At 37.6% G+C, this 13,693-nt stretch overlaps 1 protein-coding gene across 1 annotated transcript; it reads right to left on the bottom strand.

The window, feature by feature from the left end:
* Window positions 1-10,842: 10,842 nt before the first annotated feature.
* On the bottom strand, window positions 10,843-13,531 carry LOC142526410 (caffeic acid 3-O-methyltransferase 2-like). Its single transcript, XM_075630785.1, has 4 exons — window positions 13,053-13,531; window positions 12,643-12,953; window positions 12,213-12,277; window positions 10,843-11,238 (listed from the first exon to the last, which is right to left on the bottom strand). The coding sequence occupies exons 1-4, from the start codon at window positions 13,466-13,468 to the stop codon at window positions 10,942-10,944; spliced, it is 1,089 nt and encodes a 362-aa protein (XP_075486900.1). The 5' UTR covers window positions 13,469-13,531; the 3' UTR covers window positions 10,843-10,941.
* Between the last annotated feature and the right edge of the window lie 162 nt (window positions 13,532-13,693).

The following is a 13,693-nucleotide window of genomic DNA, read 5'->3' as shown; positions in this document are numbered from 1 at the left end:
TCTTCGTATTTGACAAATTATTTATATATACTAGTGAATCGAGGGACGCGTTGTGTGTTTGTACAATATTTTTTATAATTTATTTGGTTTATATTAAAATGAAGATTGAAATATAATTATAAAAACAGTGAGGGACTATGTGAGTTCAATTCTTATTTAACAGTTAAAATTCAGACCACGAACTGTTAAATGTCGCTTTGACAAGTATCAATCTACTTGTATAAAAACATATCGAGAATAACATTTTTAGTGTAGCATAGAATGAACTCACGTTTAGTGGAAGCATAGTCTATACAGTACATATGTGTGTTCTTTTGTCCAAAAATGGTAGAGACAATATCCATTTCTTCTCGATCAATTGTTCTAAACAGAAAAGTTAAATTTTTTTTTACCTCAAATTCCAAATATTATCATCTTAATTTACTTTAAATATCCTTTTCAATTTCTTAACATCAGGGACTCCAGCGACGGTTCAAAAAAGGAATATGAATCCAAACATGCTCGGACTCTTTGCACTTGCGATCCCTACTGAAGGGAAATAATTTCATCGAGTTTAATTGATATGTTCGAATTATTTTCCCTAATATTATTTTCCTTATTGATTTAATTGTGTATAATATTTTATGTGATTTTGCATTTCCTAGATAATGAGATAGTTATTGAAATATATTCTAAATATGATGTTTATTATAGTGACTTCATAAGATATGGTATTAATGTCTAAAAAGAGTTTATTCCTAATAAAACTCTACTTTCCTTGTGTGTTAGGTTTCCTTATGGAGATATGACTCTACATATATAAAAGAGAGGTCAAGCATATTGAAAGGGCTTCGATATTGACTATACACACATACACGTAGTACAGATTTTGCAGAGCAAAATTGTTTTCCAAGCCGTTGTTGTTTGGAGTGGTGATCGCCGTGTTGCTCTGAATGTTGCCAACATCTACAGACAACATCCGTAACGATGATTGACTGAAGATTGCATCTGATTGATCGTGTCTTTCGGGATCACGTTTTTCTTTCTTGTTTTAGTTTTTTTATTCTGGTTATTTGTTTTAGAAAGCATTTGTTTTCTCAACTTGTTGAGGAAATTGATTTAGTGACAATCACTAGTGATAGGTTTTTGTGTAGACGATTTGGTTTTTCTAGTGATTAATTTTTGCCATAAGGCACCGCACAAATATTTATACTTGTGCATATTTACTCTTGTCCATCTATTTATTTTAAGTCAATTTGTGTTACAAAATATAATTTTTCGCTGCATGTTGTCCGAGATGTTGTAACATCTGGCACAACACCTAATTCTGATAAAACACAAATTCACTAGTTTTATTACTGTTGATATATTTAGTCACATCTGTCAAGCTTATATCCTTACAAGTGGTATCAGAGCCATTCCTTGATATACTAATTGCTGATTCTGGCTTTGGTTTGTTTGACAGTGTTTTAATCAAATGAACACTTCGTTTGCAAGCGCAACACTTCGACCATCAGTCCTAGATGGTACCAATTACAGCCTATGGAAGGTTAAAATAAGATACTACATAAAATCTCTAGATGAACTTGAATGGCAGCGTGTCATCAATGGATGGACTCCACGAGCCATGATAGATCAAGAGGGTGACAAACGGCCAAAGCCTGAAACTGACTGGACTGCTGATGAAGTGCAAATTTCCAACCACAATTCAAAGGCTTTGAATGCTATATTCACATCGGTTGACATGAACATGTTCAGCTTAATCACAAACTGTACTTCGACTAAAAGTGCATGGGATGCCCTCCAAAGTCACTGTGAAGGGTCTGAGAGTGTGCGACGAACCAGATTAAGGATGCTTACCTCAAAATTCGAGATGATGAGAATGGAAGAATCTGAGAACATACTCGAGTACGATCGTCGTCTACGGGAAATTGCTAATGAGGCATTCAGTGTTGGAGAAGCTATCTCCAATGAGCGTCTAGTTAGCAAAGTCCTCCGCTCTCTGCCCGAAAGATTCAACATAAAAATTTGCGCAATAGATGAAGCTAAGGACACTTCTAAGATGGCTTTGGAAGACCTTATCAGTTCATTACGTACTTTCGAGATGAACCTAGACATGCAGAAGAAGGATAAAGGGAAGATAATTGCACTCCAAGCTTCAAATGACTCCTACAATGAACTCCTTCAAATATCTCAAGAAGTCAATGACTTTGATCTCTGCGAGGACTCTATCTCCTTTATCACAAAAAAAATTGGTGATTACTTGAAAAGAATCCGAGATAAAAAGAAGGATACACATCCATCTAAATTTCCTAGCCTTCCTGCACATGAAAAGTCACAAAAGTACCATGCCAAGCAACAATTTCAACCAAGGAATGAAGGTAAGGGACAATACAATTCAAAAAGGTATGATTCGGTGCAGTGTAGAGAATGCAAGGGCTTTGGACACTATGCCAATGAATGTGCTAACCGATTACGAAAAACAAAGGCTACAGTGTGTCTCTAAGGGTTGAAGAATCGATACTGAGGAGAAATCTACTGATGAAGAAAGTCAAACCTCTTTGACTGCACTGTTGACAGAAAATCGTTGGCTGCAGGTGAATCCTTTAGGTGTTGCCACACCTGGCCGCAACATCTATGAAAAATCCAGTTTGTTTCAAATCTACAGCCTCTGGAAATACGAGTGAAGATGATGTGGAAGCTGATGATGAAGAAATCACTCTTGAGAGTGTGCAAAAACTTTATTAAGAGCTGTTTGAAGATTGGACCAAAAGAAACAAGTTAAACTCAAGTCTTATGAAAGAAAACACTGATCTAAAAGCCGTGGTTGCCAAACTTGAGGTAGTCTTAAGCAAAAAGGATTTGGAACTTGGAAAGATCAAAGAAGAACTTCAAAAGGCAACTGAAACCTTGTCCAAGTTTAATTCGAGCACATCAAAGCTTGAAACCATTCTTTCAATGGGAAGAGATGACAAGAAGGGTCTAGGATTCAAAGACAGTGTGCATGAAACGAGTGAATCTTCAAAATCCACTGTTTTTGTGAAGGGAAAGACTTGAAACAATCACACCATCACAGCCTATGTCTTCAACGAAAAGCTTTACTCCGAAAAGACAATCCACTGCACATATTCCTAAGAAGAGAAAACGAAGGTATGTATGTCATTACTGCTTTAAGCCTGGACATATCAGGCCATATTGTTTTAAACTCAGAGATGATCACATGAATCAAAAGTCGAGTCGGATGTTGCCCATGATGTGGTCTAACATTTCCCGCAACACCTCCTACCATCGACCTACAGTAAGACAAATTTGGGTACCAAAGGTAAAAACTCACTGTAAAGTTGTTTACACCTCGTTGAAAACTAACACTGCAGGTCACTGGTACTTTGATAGTGAAAGCCCACGCCACATGACGGGATCTCGAGAATATCTCACCGATTATGTTGAACAAAAATGTGGTAGAGTGACATATGGAGGGGGAGCTAAAGGAAAAATTGTTGGAAATGGCACCTTGAATGTTGAAGGATTGCCAAAACTCCACAATGTGCTTCATGTTGAAGGATTGAACTCAAATCTTATAAGCATAAGCCAATTGTGTGATGATAATTTGCTTGTTAAGTTTGATAAACATAACTGTGAAGTTTTTGATGAAGCTAACACGTGCATTATGACAGGTACAAGGTCCTCAGATAATTGCTATCAAATAGGTGAAGAACTCTCATGCAAAGATGTACATATCACCGAATTTGACCTTTGGCATCAAAAACTCGGTCGTGCAAATTTCAAAACCCTGAAAAACTTGAGTAAGTATGATGCAGTTAGAGGTATGCCTAATCTCTCTTCTGGTATACCATATGTGTGCGGAAACTGTCAAAAAGGCAAACAGACTCGCGTGTCGCATCCAGTGTTGCCAACATCTGGAACAACACGCTGTCTGGAGTTACTACATATGGACCTTATGGGTCCTATGGAAGTTGAAAGCCTCGGAGGTAAGAAATACTCTTTCGTGTGTGTTGATGATTTCTCACGTTTTTCATGGGTTAATTTTATTAGAGAAAAATCAGATACTTTCGATGTATTCAAAAATTTGATCACAAGAATCACCAACTTCCACAGCCTGAAGGTAAGAAGGATCAGAACTGATCATGGTAAATAATTTGAAAATCTTTCGTTCTCATCCTTCTGTGACAGGAAAGGTATTTCACACGAATTTTCAGCACCAAAAACACCACAACAAAATGGCATTGCCGAACGTAAGAACATGACTTTGCAAGAAATGGCTAGAGTAATGCTAACTTCAAATAACATTGCAAAGCATTTTTGGGCAGAAGCCCTTAACACGGCATGTCATATTTCAAACAGGGTGTACTTAAGAAGTGGATCAACCATGACTTCTTATGAAATCATCATGGGAAAGAAGCCTAATCTTAAATATTTCCATGTTTTTGGCTGTGTGTGTTACACTTTGAATGACAGGGATCAACTTGCTAAGTTCGATTCGAAGAGTGATAAATGTTTGTTCTTGAGATATTCCACTAACAGTCGTGCTTATCGAATGTTTAACCTAAGAATCAGGGATATTATGGAATTTATTAATGTTGTTTTTGATGATTATGCATATCTCAAGAAGAAAACTGCTGAAGATGACGTTGAAGACCTTCTGGAGACTCAAACCTCACTGGAAAATACAAATGTTGTCCCAAGTGTTGCAACCTCGGGCGCAACATCTGACACTGAAGTCACCAAATCACTAGAAGATGCTCACAGCGATGATGAGGCAGTAGATGATGGAGCATCTATTCCAAGCAAAATCCAAAAGAACCATCCGTCATCTCAAATCATTGGAGGAATACGTGAGCATGTCCAAACCAGGAAGAAAGATAAAGTCAATTACCGAAAAATGGCTGGACTTGTGTGCATGAGTACCATGTACTCACAGGTTAGATTTTCATGCTTTGTATCCCAAACTGAACCTAAAAATGTTGACGAAGCTTTAAAAGATGAGTTTTGGATCAATGCTATGCATGATGAACTTGAAGAGTTTGTTCGGAATGATGTCTGGAACTTAGTTCCTCCTCCTGACCATGGTAACATAATTGGAACAAAGTGGGTTTTCAAAAATAAAACTGATGAGTCAGGAAACATCATTCGAAACAAAGCTCGGTTGGTTGCTCAATGGTACACACAGGTTGAAGGGGTTGATTTCGATGAGACCTTTGCCCCTGTTGCCCGCATTGAGTCAATTCGACTTCTGCTAGCCATTGCATGTTACATGAAAATAAAACTGTTTCAAATGGATGTCAAAAGTGCCTTTTTGAATGGTTTCTTGACTGAGGAAGTACATGTTAGACAGCCTAAAGGATTCGAAGATCCACACAATCCGAATCATGTGTACAAGTTGAAAAAGGCTCTCTATGGCTTGAAGCAAGCACCCCGTGCTTGGTATGGCAGATTGACTGACTACCTACTTGACATTGGATTCAAGCGAGGTGAGGTAGATAAGATGCTTTTTATTCAAAAAGCCAGAGGTGAGATTCTTATCTGTCAAATCTATGTCGATGATATCATTTTTGGTTCCTCATCTCAAAAACATGCAAATGACTTTGTTGAATGCATGACCACTACGTTTGAAATGAGCATGGTTGGTGAATTACAATTTTTTCTTGGTATGCAAATCAAACAAATGCATGATGGCATTTTCCTGTGTCAAAGTAAGTATGCTAAGAATCTGGTAAACAAATTTGCTAATGATAACACCAAGCACATGAAAAAACCTATGGGCTCAAATGAAAAACTATCCAAAGATGTTGCGGGCGAAGATGTTGACAACACCCTTTATCGCAGCTTCATAGGAAGTCTCTTGTACTTGACTGCCAGTCGTCCTGACTTAATGTTTAGTGTTTGTTTGTGTGCTAGATATCAATCTAATCCTAAAACTTCTCACTTAAAAGCCGTAAAACGTATCTTACGATACGTTGCTGGAACCATTGACTTAGGATTGTGGTATACACACGAAACCAACCCAAATCTAGTAGGTTTTTCCGATGCCGATTGGGCAGGGGACTTAGATGATAGAAAAAGCACTTCTGGGGGCTGTTTTTATCTTGGCAATAATTTGATTTCTTGGCATAGTCGCAAACAGAATTGTGTTTCACTGTCCACTGCTGAATCAGAATATGTGGCAGCTGGAAATGCTTGTACCCAACTTTTGTGGATGAACCAAATGATAGAAGATTATGGGCTTAAAAGTGAATCCTTAGTTGTATACTGTGATAATTCTAGTGCAATTAACATTTCAAAAAATCTAGTACAACACTCTCGGACTAAACACATTGACATAAGACATCATTTTATTCGAGATCTTGTAGAGAAAGAATTAATTCGAATGGAGTTTGTTGATACAAATAACCAATTGGCTTACATATTTACAAAAGCTATAGATTTTGAGAGATTTTCCAACCTTCGGAAATCTCTCAGCATGTGTTCTCCTAATCATTCTTGGATGTTGTCTCAAGATGTTACAACATCTTGGACAACATCTCATTTGCATATGAATTTTTAGGACCTAGACATTCTGCATTGCATTCATACTGTGATATGATGTGTTGAAACTGTGTAGCAAAATTTTCTGATGCACTTACAATTCCTCGCTATATGTTAAATCCTCACACCTATATATATGTGAACTTCGTCACAAAGAATTTGCAGATTGGGCAATCTACTCTCACCAATGAGACAAATAACCCAAGTAAAATTGAGAAAAAAAATTTTGGGTCTGTGATTAGAAGGAAAGATGGAAAAAGCTACCTAAAAAGGGCCATTGAAGGCTGTGTTTTTAGTGTGGGAGCTACCCCTTCTAAATATTAGCACAGAGATAGGAGAAAATGAAAAAAGCTACCTAGATGAGTCCAATGAAGACTGTTCTTTTAGTGTGGGAGCTGCCACTCCTATAATCAAATTCGTTAAATCATAAGGTGTGAAGAAAAAAAAATTGAAAACTATTCTTCTGGAATTGTGGGTGTTGTCAGGAGATGTTGTCAACACTTGTGACAACACTTTATCTGTAAACATATCTCATATTTGCTTTTATGTTTCTATTTTATGCTACATTCTGTTATTAGGCATCCATAAGTCATGCATAAACATTACTTTGTGAATTTTGTCATGTCATGAGGATATTTGTATGATAACAAACAAAAATCTATAAAAATTCAATTTTTGCAGGAAATCGAATTAATATGATCCTCAATGTTAAGTGACGTTATAGTTCGATGTGGGTTTTAGATATGGAATGCCTTTTGAAAAAATATTGCACGTAATTATCGTGCTAACTTCTTGAAGGGAGTAACGGCTATTTTTTTTACCCGTTATTTTTTTACCGTTAGCATTGATCGGTTACTAATTTGGGATGTTACCGTTGCACTGTAATTTCATGATTATCCTCCTGTTTTTACACCGCCTGCCTTCGATCATACGCATTTTCACTATTTTGCAAACCCTCGCATCATTCTCCTGAAAATTTGAATTACTCTCTGCAATTCTCTCATGTTGTTATCACTTATATTAGATTTACAAACAATGGCAGGAAAGGGCTTTGATCCTCACGATATTCGAAGTGAAATGGGACACACAGACGATGTTGCTCTCAACAAGACAACATCTGCTGCAACACCCACTGTTGAGCCGCCTTTACCGTTGGTACCTGCTGTTGAAGAACCAGTGCCCCTGGAGATTATTGAACCAGGTGAGCCTGGAAATCCACATGATCTTGATAACCCCCCAATAATTCCAGTGTTCAATCCTCCGCGCCAGCAAGTTCGACGCTCCAAACGACAGGCTGGGTATAATCCAGACCTCACGCCGGGCAAACGTTTCCGATATAAGGGTCAGCCATCCACTCGCCCATCGCTGATTGATCCGGCAGAAACCTCGGGTGATAATTCTGATAATGCCAATTACGAGTTTGTGGCCCGCAAGAAGAGTAATCCTCCGCCTAAGGAAGACAAGTCTACCTCCAGCAACGCCACTGACTCTTCTGAGAAAACAACCCTTGTTCCTCCACAAGAGCCCTCTCCCTCCACTGAAGAAGAAATCACGTTGGCCCAATTTATGGCCAACCTGAAAAATCAGAAGAGTGAAGCATCTGCCGCTCCTGTTGCTTCCCACGAAACTGAAAAGTCCATTGGTTCCAGCAGTTCTGCTGATATTCCTGCTGCAGTCAATGACGCCCCTGAAGCAAACGAGGCAGTGGACGAGGATGCTGTCAACGATGTTGCCGACACCTCTGACAAGACTGATCTTAGCGAGTATGATCTAGACGGTAGCTACAACACCAAGTTTTATACTGAGAAATCATTCTCCAACTGGGATCTCTATACCAACAGGGAGTTTATTGAAGAACGCAACGCTGATATGGCAGCCTTCTCCCGGAACAATTTGAATGAGTTTCTTCAAACTCGTGGTCTGCTCTCTACCGTCTCATCTGTATTGCCCTATTGCCATAAAGCGGTGGCTGAATTCTATGGCAACCTCTCATCAGGGGCCAGTGATCCAAGATCGGCCAAATTTGGTAAGGTTTTTGTACGGAACAAGATATATAACTTTGACCCGCAAATCATTAATGATTACTACAGCACACCAATTGTTCCTGAAGGCCCTCACCAGATCTTGATGAAGTAGTCTCTGTACTAACTGGTGGTTTGATTGGCAAATTCCCTACCCATCCACACAAGGTATCAGCTGCTAAACTCACGACCCTATACTCTGTCCTGCACAAGGTTGCCACCCGGAATTGGACCCCGTCCACAAACACCACGGTGGTTACCAAGTCTCAAGCACTGACTCTGTTCGCCATTGGCAATGGCACTCTTAACTTTGGGCGTATGGTATTCTACACTGTGTTGCAGTATGCTGATGGGAGGTTAAAGTCCTCCAAGCTCTCGTTTCCCAGTCTGATCTATGGGATACTGGTGTCCCAGGGGTTTGTTCGCAATGTTGATGAGGGTCTGTCTGTTTCCCGCGAAACAATCAAAATTGTCAAGGCCCTGTTCAAAGGAAACCGCAAAGTTGACCTTCCATGGAAAGACTCATTCAAAGCACCTTCTGCTACTGGACCAACTACTGCGTCTACCTCTCGACCACCTAAACCTGGTTATGTGAAGATTACCGTAGCAGGTGCCCAGACCCATCTCGATCATGCTCTTAAGAAAATTGCCCAGGCTAAGGCCGACTTGGCCTACTATGAGAATTTGGCTACTGCCATTCGTGTCATGTTAGAAATGGCCGTTCATGGACAAAAATGGGGAGATGATCAAACTGGTGCTGGCCCGTCATGTACCAAGGATGATGAAGAGGACAGTGATGATGAAGAGGAGGACAGTGATGAAGAAGAGGATGTGAATGATTAAATGTTTTTGGGTTTTGCCTCTATTGTGTTTGTCTCTATTTCGGCTCTGTCTCTATTAGGATTTAGTGTGTTTTGTTATATGGTTTTGTTTCTTTGTTTGTTCCGTATGGTTCACTAAAATATCAGTAAATTTGTGCAGGTGTTGTCTTAAATGTTGCCAACAAGTTTAACAACACCATACTAACAGTATTTTATTCAGGGGGAGAAAATATCTAATTCAGGGGAAGTTGATGTTAGATGCAAATTGACATATGGGTTTGATCTCATTTTGTCCAAGAAAGTCAAAAAAGGGGGAGATTGAAGGGAAATAATTTCATCGAGTTTAATTGATATGTTCGAATTATTTTCCCTAATATTATTTTCATTATTGATTTAATCGGGTATAATATTTTATGTGATTTTGCCTTTCCTAGATAATGAGATAGTTATTTAAATATCTTCTAAATATGATGTTTATTATAGTGACTTCATAAGATATGGTATTAATGTCTAAAAAGAGTTTATTCCTAATAAAACTCTACTTTCCTTGTGTGTTAGGTTTCCTTATGGAGATATGACTCTACATATATAAAAGAGAGGTCAAGCATATTGAAAGGGCTTCGATATTGACTATACACACATACATGTAGTACAGATTTTGCAGAGCAAAATTGTTTTCCAAGCCGTTGTTGTTTGGAGTGGTGATCGCCGTGTTGCTCTGAATGTTGCCAACATCTACAGACAACATCCGTAACGATGATTGACTGAAGATTGCATCTGATTGATCGTGTCTTTCGGGATCACGTTTTGCTTTCTTGTTTTAGTTTTTTTATTCTGGTTATTTGTTTTAGAAAGCATTTGTTTTCTCAACTTGTTGAGAAAATTGATTTTAGTGACAATCACTAGTGATATGTTTTTGTGTAAACGATTTGGTTTTTCTAGTAATTAATTTTTGCCATAAGGCACCGCACAAGTATAAACTCTTGTTTATCTATTTATTTTAAGTCAATTTGTGTTACAAAATATAATTTTTCGCTGCATGTTATCCGAGATGTTGTAACATCTGGCACAATATCTAATTCTGATAAAACACAAATTCACTAGTTTTATTACTATTAATATATTTAGTCACATCTGTCAAGCTTATATCCTTACACCTACTATAGTAGTTAGTTTAAATCTTATTTATTGCAGATGGTTATATGTATAATGTATTCATGCTGATACGTTATTTTACAATAATTAATGGATGTTTATTTTCAAAGTAATTTAAATTTAATTAGAATGATTTTGCCAAAACACGGCATTTTTATATCACAACGTATGGCAACTGCCAACTTAATTATATTCAACAAAGTTTTACATTAAATAAAAATAATTGGTATCGATCAAGAATTAACTTCCATGACTGAGCTTTCGACATATATATACTTTATTTGTAATTTTATCCATACATATCTTAAAACAAGAACTCAATCTCTAGAACAATTATTATAAATTATAAAAATCCTCCATTATTCGTATAATAAACCTCATTTCAGATCGTCAAGCCCATTTGATCTCTCGTTTCGGTCTCTTTATTTCAGGAATTCCATGATCCCCAGAGTAAAAACCGAACAAACTTTACGAAATTCTTTGAAACCGGCTTGCTTTGCCAGGGATTGAAATTCCTTTTCCGTCCTCTCTCTTGCGCCTGGAATATAGGCCAACATTATCAAATCAACATCGAATACCAGCTTAGAAGTTATATCTTCGTTGGGGGTCTCTGGAAGAATACGTTCCACGATGATCATTTTCCCGTTCTCCGGCAGCGATCCGCGGCAGTTTTCCAAGATTTTTAAGCACTCGGAGTCGTCCCAGTTATGGAGAACGAACTGCAACCGAGAAATAGAGAAGTACATATTATCTTCCACCTACAAGACCTGTGTACCAGCTGCCTTTTGTTCCCACAAACTAATTTTCTTTTAACAAAAACACATGTAAACAAACATAAGGTTCGAAACAAAAACATATTCCAATAGCATTACATTTTAATGTGAAATTAGATTTTTTTAAAAAAATTAAAATTTAACAGATGTCTATGTTAGACTATGAGAAAATATAAATAATAGTAAAAGTGTATCAGAATCCATTGATTGATCTAGCGTTTGAGTTATAGATCTTTCAATGCAACAGAGAATCGACCACCTTATTACTGACTTAGATGAGATAAAGAGATAGATATAGAATATGTGTGCCGTATATATTATATATGTTATTCTCTGTTCCCCGGGACCATAACTTTATATAACATTAGCAGTCTTCGATCCATCATAAAAGACTTAATTAGACTGAGTTTGTACAAATGAGGTTGATCTTACCAATTTATTTAATATTTTGAAAACTCGTAATTAATTATATCACTTTATTAGACCCTTTATTAGATAGCTTGTCAATGTACAATTAATTAAATTACGTAAGTCCACAAAACAGTTGTAACAGTCTATGCATCGCGTTCAAATTACTAAACTTCACAAATCTATCAACAATGAAATTTATATTAGTATGATCGTTGATAATTAATCGTCCACCTACCTTGATTGTGAGCCCATTATACTAATTAAATGCAAAATTATGTGATGACTTGTGTCGGAATTTGTAATTAAACAATGATTTTCAATGCATGAAGTCTACACGTTTTCACATTAATTATTAAATAATTTAATTTGTGATGGCTTTGGATTGACTATGAGACGCACCTTCATCAAGCTGGCATCCGTTTTGGGCACGCTAACAAACATTACACGTTTTCACATTAATTATTAAATAATTTAATTTGTGATGGCTTTGGATTGACTATGAGACGCACCTTCATCAAGCTGGCATCCGTTTTGGGCACGCTAACAAACATGTCTCCACCAACATGCTCCACACCTGAGCACATTCAATATAAAATAATGCGAGTAGGTCTCTTGTGAGACGGTCTCACGAATTTTTATCTGTGAGACGGATCAAATCTACCGATATTCACAATAAAAAGTAATATTCTTAGCATAAAAAGTAATATTTTTTCATGGATAACCCAAATAAGATATATGTCTAACAAAATACGACCCGTGAGACCGTCTCACACAAGTTTTTGCCAAATAATGCTCAGCGTTTTTTATATATAAATTTTAAAAAGAGTTTTTTTTTGGGATAATATTAATGTTGAAGGTAGTTGTAAATCTCTTGGTAATTATATAGACATGTCTCACATGAGAGATTAATATTTGTAATGGTGATATGTATATACATACCAGGATAAGATGGAGATTCTCGGGTAGTGTGGGGCAGATCGAAATTTATTCCCTTAATAGTTGGATGCTTCGAAATGATTATGTTGAGTGAAGCACCGATCCCACCTCCCACATCAACGAGGGACTCCAAACCCTCGAAGCCATCGTATGTCTCGACAAATTTCTTCATGAAAATCGTCGAATTATTGGACATGGCCTCGTGAAAGATCGTGTTGAATCTAGGATCTGTCGCGTGGTACTCGTACAAGCTCTTTTTATGTGCTTTGTTGAACGGGGTTCCTCCCTCCTGAACCGCATCCTTTAGATAGTACCTTTCATGTAATTAAATATATAATTATTAAGTATGCAATAGAGTTGCCAAATTCACAAAAAAATTCTAAATGACGTATGGTTAAAATATTATGGCTTGCCAGATATCCATGAGAACTTTGTCCTGAGTCATGAGCAAAGAAGGAGCCATGGAAACTCCATCTTCGTTCTTAGTCAAGAATCCGCACACCGGGGCCAGAGAATACAGCCGCTCCGCCCCGCCATCGGGTAGTGTTTTCTGGCAGCATTTCAGCACAGAATGGCTAGCCAGCAGGCTAAGGATTCTGTCCAGCATGCCACACGCCTCCGGGTTGGTGGCATGAATCTGGGAGGCGAGTTCCGCCGCAGAAACAAAGGTGCCAGGCCCTTGTTTCTTGATGAGTTCGAGAAGGTCCAACTCAATGGCGGCCTTGAGCACAGAGGGGAACACTGAAGCAGTGACCAGTTGCATTGCGAACAAGAAGTTGGAATCCTCCATCGTGGAGGTAAGATTATCAGAAACTGCGGTGGAATCCATTTTGATTAATTTTTATCTGTTTTCTGGTGTTTGAGTTGTTTAGTTTGAGAATTTTCCTGGATGGAGCATGTATTTATAGGCTGTGAACGTGATGATGTCGCCCATTGATTGGTTGAGCCTTAATTTTTTATTTTTTTCAAAATTGACAAATTCAATTTTTGCGGACCAATCACATAATAAATTAAATTTATATGACTAAAATTATAAAGAACCAAACATATCCAA

Source organism: Primulina tabacum, chromosome 2 (genome assembly GCF_025594145.1).
Source record: "Primulina tabacum isolate GXHZ01 chromosome 2, ASM2559414v2, whole genome shotgun sequence".
NCBI classification, from domain to species: Eukaryota; Viridiplantae; Streptophyta; class Magnoliopsida; order Lamiales; family Gesneriaceae; genus Primulina; species Primulina tabacum.
The sequence above is the reverse complement of the archived record's forward strand: the minus strand, read 5'-3'. Positions and strand labels throughout refer to the sequence as shown.

Excerpts from the sequence above, each read along its gene's own strand:
- LOC142526410 (XM_075630785.1), bottom strand. The coding sequence starts at position 13,468 with ATGGATTCCACCGCAGTTTCTGATAATCTTACCTCCACGATGGAGGAT. Across the intron at positions 12,954-13,052 it reads AAAGTTCTCATGGATATCTG|GTACTATCTAAAGGATGCGG; the intron begins GCAAGCCATAAT and ends ATTACATGAAAG. Across the intron at positions 12,278-12,642 it reads AGAATCTCCATCTTATCCTG|GTGTGGAGCATGTTGGTGGA; the intron begins GTATGTATATAC and ends GAATGTGCTCAG.